This window comes from Camelina sativa, chromosome 11 (assembly GCF_000633955.1).
Source record: "Camelina sativa cultivar DH55 chromosome 11, Cs, whole genome shotgun sequence".
Classification (NCBI taxonomy): Eukaryota; Viridiplantae; Streptophyta; class Magnoliopsida; order Brassicales; family Brassicaceae; genus Camelina; species Camelina sativa.
The window spans coordinates 28,465,509-28,468,095 of NC_025695.1; the positions used below are offsets into that span (position 1 = coordinate 28,465,509).

The window sequence follows — 2,587 nt, forward strand, 5'->3', positions numbered from 1 at the left end:
TTGTTGGACTCACCAGATGCCAGAGGTGATGAAACCGCGAACCACGCTGTTTTAGAGAAGAAACGCCGCGAGAAACTTAACGAACGGTTCATGATCTTGAGATCAATCATTCCTTCAGTCAACAAGGTATATATATACATCTACCTGAATCTTCAAAATTTCAAAAATCCATGAATATCGCGAGGAGACTAATCATAAGGTCTTACATTTTCGATAGATCGACAAAGTATCGATTCTTGACGATACGATAGAGTATCTTCAAGAACTCGAGAGACGGGTTCAAGAACTAGAATCTTGCAGAGAATCAACCGATACAGATACGCGTGGGACGATGACGATGAAGAGGAAGAAACCATGCGATGCAGGGGAAAGAACATCAGCTAATTGCACAAACAATGAAACCGGAAATGGGAAGAAGGTTTCGGTTAACAATGGTGGTGAAGCCGAGCCAGCAGACACTGGCTTTACTGGTTTGACCGATAACTTAAGGATCGGTTCGTTTGGTAATGAGGTCGTCATTGAGCTTAGATGTGCTTGGAGAGAAGGTGTCTTGCTTGAGATAATGGATGTGATAAGTGATCTCAACTTGGATTCTCATTCGGTTCAATCATCGACCGGAGACGGTTTACTCTGCTTAACCGTCAACTGCAAGGTATACACTCTTAACCTGATTTTTTCTTAACCGATATTTGGTTAACCTGAATACACATATTATTGAAATGTTTTGGTTTTCAGCACAAGGGGTCAAAAATAGCGACACCAGGAATGATCAAAGAGGCTCTTCAAAGGGTTGCATGGATTTGTTGAAGACTACTTGGTTTAAATTAGGAAAGGCTCCCCGGTTTGGTTTTCTACTCTTTCGTATTAATCTAACCGGGTTTTAGGAATTCGTGTAAAGACCTTAATTATTTTGTGCTGTCTCTTAACGTAGGTGAAGAGGAAAAACAAAAACTACGAGTGTTTTCTTTTGAGGGTAGATTATTTTAATTTAGCGATGAATTAAAAATTTGTAGTAGCTAGTTTAGTTAAATTTTTAAAGCTATTTTTGTAGTTAATCACATTTTGAATATTCATATGGTATTATTTTTCTAAGCACAATAATATAATGTGACGCTGCGGAAAAAAAACATAAAATGTGAAAATGAAATTAGTGGTCACAAGATTCTACGTATCTTTTAACAATTTAAGGAAAAACAGGTAAAAGTTTATGATAAAGAAAACCCAGATTAGTTTATAACAATTTATTTAGTTTATAAAATAAATAGGTCTTCTTCTTTGTCTGTACTTATAAGGCTAATCTCTTGTAATAATGTTTCTTGTGGGGATGCAAAGTCCTAGATATAGATTCTTAGTAAAAAACTAGGTGGGTGGGAATTAGATTCGTGTTCCTTGCTTCTCGGTTCGAGGTATCCGTTTTCAGTTGGGTTAAATCATCGCGGTAGCCTCTATCCTTGGTCCTCTTCCATCTGCGCTTATAGGTCCTTTCGACGTCGGCTCTTGAGTATATATTCCTGTGACTATTGTTCTCTTCCGACTTCTTCGTTGATTTTGAGAGCTTTTCTTTTGGTTTTGTTGTTTCAATTTGTGTTCCCCGCGTATCAGACTTAAGCTTCTGGGGGTATCTCTGTTTTCTTCCGACTTTATGATTTCAAAACCGAATTCCACCCTTGTATTCTATACTTGTATTATATAATGAAAATGTTCAAGTGAAAAAAAAAAAAAAAAAAAAAAAAAAAAAAAAACCAGATTAATTTCCCTAACTGGCTCATACTATTTTATCAAATCAAATTGAAAATCAACAAAACTAAATGCTGTATCTTACTTTTACAAATTTAAAAGCGTTGACCAATTACTTTCTAATTTATTTTTAGTTTTACCTATCTAATCATGTTTTTTTTAAATGTTTTAATCTTACTAGATTTTTTTTTCCAAATCATGGAGATCTAAAAAAAGTGGTAAAAATGGTAAAAATGATTATTAAGAAAAAAATCCAAACTGGAATGTTAAGATATTATTATTTAAGAAGTTAGAACCAAAATTAATTGACTACAATGATATTTTCATTGAAAAAATATACCCCAAAGCAAATATATACATACCTCTTAGGGAAAATATCTTTTCAGACAAAAACATAACTTCTTTCCTTTTGAACTACAAAACCGAAAACATAAATTCAAAGATTTTACATGTCTGTGTAGTGTGCATACAAAGTGAGAGATCAGGAAAAGAGAGATGGTGAAGCAGCTTCTGGCCTGAAAATTTCTTCTCTCCGGTAAGTAACTTGCATTTACATGTTTATATATATCCTGACATCTTATTCTCTTAGATTGTACTCCTCCTTTTTTGATAACGTTTTTGATAACGGGACCGTAGACTAATTCCCATAGTACCCGACCCTATAGAAGAGTCTTTAAACACAATTTACTGTTAAGGTCCATTTTGAAACATTAACCCTTGTACTTTGTTTTAATCAGGTTTCTAAACTTTGGCATATGAATCTGTAGTCCATTTAGATCCATTACAACAGACTTTTGTTGTTTTATAATTATCCCTGTTTTTTTTTTTTTTTTTTTTTTTTTTTTTTTTT

At 33.8% G+C, this 2,587-nt stretch overlaps 1 protein-coding gene across 1 annotated transcript in view; it reads left to right on the forward strand.

Annotated features, from left to right (window-relative positions):
* Positions 1 to 1,080, forward strand: part of LOC104728444 (transcription factor GLABRA 3-like) — a 5,409-nt gene extending 4,329 nt beyond the window's left edge. The window contains exons 7-9 of the mRNA XM_010447418.2: positions 4 to 126; positions 218 to 652; positions 736 to 1,080. Of these exons, the coding sequence (XP_010445720.1) occupies positions 4 to 126; positions 218 to 652; positions 736 to 807 (630 nt within the window). The 3' untranslated portion in view covers positions 808 to 1,080. The remainder of the gene's footprint in view (positions 1 to 3; positions 127 to 217; positions 653 to 735) is intronic.